Here is a 2,348-nt window from a genome sequence, read left to right as displayed (position 1 = left end):
GTTCCAAGTCTTTGCTATTGTGAATAGTGCTGCAATAAACATACGTGTGCATGTGTCTTTATAGCAGCATGATTTATAATCCTTTGGGTATATCCCCAGCAATGGGATGGCTGGGTCAAATGGTATTTCTGGATCTAGATCCTTGAGGAATCACCACACTGTCTTCCACAATGGTTGAAGTAGTTTACAGTCCCACCAACAGTGTAAAAGTGTTCCTGTTTCTCCACCTGTTGTTTCCTGACTTTTTAGTGATTGCCATTCTAACTGGTGTGAGATGGTATCTCATTGTGGTTTTGATTTGCATTTCTCTGATGGCGAGTGATGATGAGTGATGATAGGACGGAGTCTCGCTCTGTCATCAGGCTGGAGTGCAGTGGCACGATCTCAGCTCACTTCAGCCTCCACCTCCCAGGTTCAAGTGATTCTCCTGCCTCAGCCTCCCAAGTAGCTGGGACTACAAGGCGCCCACCACCACGCCCAGCTCATTTTTGTGTTTTTAGTAGAGACGGGGTTTCACCATGTCCGCCAGGATGGTCTTAATCTCTTGACATTGTGATCTGTCCATCTCGGCCTCCCAAAGCACTGGGATTCCTGGCATGAGCCACCGCCCCCGGCCCAGAATGACCTCTTTAAAGGCCCTGTCTCCAAATATAACCCCGTGGGGGATGAGGGCTTCCACGTATGACTTTGGTGGGGGCAGAAACTACTCAGTCTCCTGTACTCACCTTGGCTGTCTCGGCTTCTTTCTCTAGGCTCAGTCAGTGACTTTTTGGATTTTGTGAGAAAAACAGGCATTTGCGCTTCAAAGTGGGAATGGGGAACCACTCACAACTTCCTGTACAAACACGGTGAGAAGACCCTCCTCCCACCGCCCTGGTCTGTCCGTGCATGTGAATGGGCTGGAGTAGGGGAAGGGGTGGGGCCTGAAACAATCCCAGGCTGGTCCTTCACCAGAGCTTTGGAGCGGGGCTGGTGTCAACATGCCCAGGGGTCTGATTAGGGGAACCTTCGCTCGGTGGTGTGGTCCAGACTGAAAAATGTGTGGCCTCGCTGCGAGTCCCAGTCATCGTGAAGCGCCTCACTGATGGTTTTCTCTGGTTTTGCAAAAATGCAAAAAACTCTAATTTCTTGTCAGCTAGTCCTAGGACCTGGTCTTAAAAAAAAACACTTCTATGAGCCAGCGCAGTGGGTCACGCCTGTAATCCCAGCAGTTTGGGAGGCCGAGGTGGGCGGATCACTTGGGGTCAGGAGTTCAAGACCAGCTTGGCCAACATGGTAAAACCCTGACTCTACTAAAAATACAAAAATTAGCCGGACATGGTGGCGGGTGCCTGTAGTCCCAGCTACTCGGGAGGCTGAGGCAGGAGAGTCGTCTGAATCCGGGAGGCGGAGGTTGCAGTGAGCCGAGATCATCCCACTGCACACCAGCCTGAGTGACAGAGAGAGACACTATCTTAAAACAAACAAACAAAAAGAAACACTTGTATGGGTTTTCCCTTCATGGGGCTGACCCTGTCATTCGGGCGGAATTGATGTCAGGCTCCTGGGAACTCACACTAAGGCCATTTAATAGCCTCCATAAGCTGCAATGTTCGTGGCTGGTGGAGATCACTCGTGTGTGTGTGTCTTGCTCTGTTTCCCAGGTTGGGAATGCAGTGGTGCAATCATGGCTCACTGCAGCCTCGGCCTTCCCAGCTCAAGCAGTCCTCCCATTTCAGCCTCCCGAGTAGCTGGGAACACAGGCACACAGCATCATGCCCGGCTAATTTTTGTTTTTATTTTCCATAGAGATGAGGTCTCTCTATGTTGCCCAGACTGATCTTGAACTCCTGGGCTCAAGCCAGCCTCCAACCTCGGCCTCCCAAAGTGCTGGGATTACAGGTGTGAGCCACCCCACACCTAGCCTTCCCCACTCTTTTGTTACAAGACTATAGTGAACATCTTTATGTTTGTGGGCCTGTTGCCCTTGTGCAACTCGGGAAAAGGTGCATCTCCCAGAGCGGTGAATTCTAAAATGTGCCCCCTTGGCCAGGGCTGTGTGTGGCCTGGGAAGGGAACCCTGGCTGGATGTCAGTCCTGCTCACCTCTCCCGGGGTGCTTCCTGCCAGGAACACAGGACTTGAGCTGTGTCTGAGCACCATGCCACACAGCTGCCAGGTCTTATGGCCTCGGAATACACTTTCAAGCGTCGAGTCACTGGATCATGGCGATGAGTGTTTTAGCATCAAATTTCTCTCTGAAGGGCGTGGATGAAGTTGCTTTCTCAGTAGCAATATATGAGAGTGTAAACCAAAAATAAAATTCTAAGCCCCGCACCACCCAACCATCTGAATGGACCTCTCCTCTCA

At 51.1% G+C, this 2,348-nt stretch overlaps 1 protein-coding gene across 1 annotated transcript in view; it reads left to right on the top strand.

Moving 5' to 3' along the window:
* The window catches only part of PLA2G4C (phospholipase A2, group IVC (cytosolic, calcium-independent)), a 54,788-nt gene that overhangs the window by 30,210 nt on the left and 22,230 nt on the right, over positions 1 to 2,348 (top strand). Inside the window, exon 10 of the mRNA XM_011970147.1 lies at positions 753 to 848. Coding sequence (XP_011825537.1) covers positions 753 to 848 — 96 coding nt within the window. The remainder of the gene's footprint in view (positions 1 to 752; positions 849 to 2,348) is intronic.

This window comes from Mandrillus leucophaeus, unplaced genomic scaffold (assembly GCF_000951045.1).
Source record: "Mandrillus leucophaeus isolate KB7577 unplaced genomic scaffold, Mleu.le_1.0 Scaffold120, whole genome shotgun sequence".
In the NCBI taxonomy this organism is placed as follows: domain Eukaryota; kingdom Metazoa; phylum Chordata; class Mammalia; order Primates; family Cercopithecidae; genus Mandrillus; species Mandrillus leucophaeus.
This window is presented reverse-complemented; position numbering and strand designations above follow the sequence as displayed.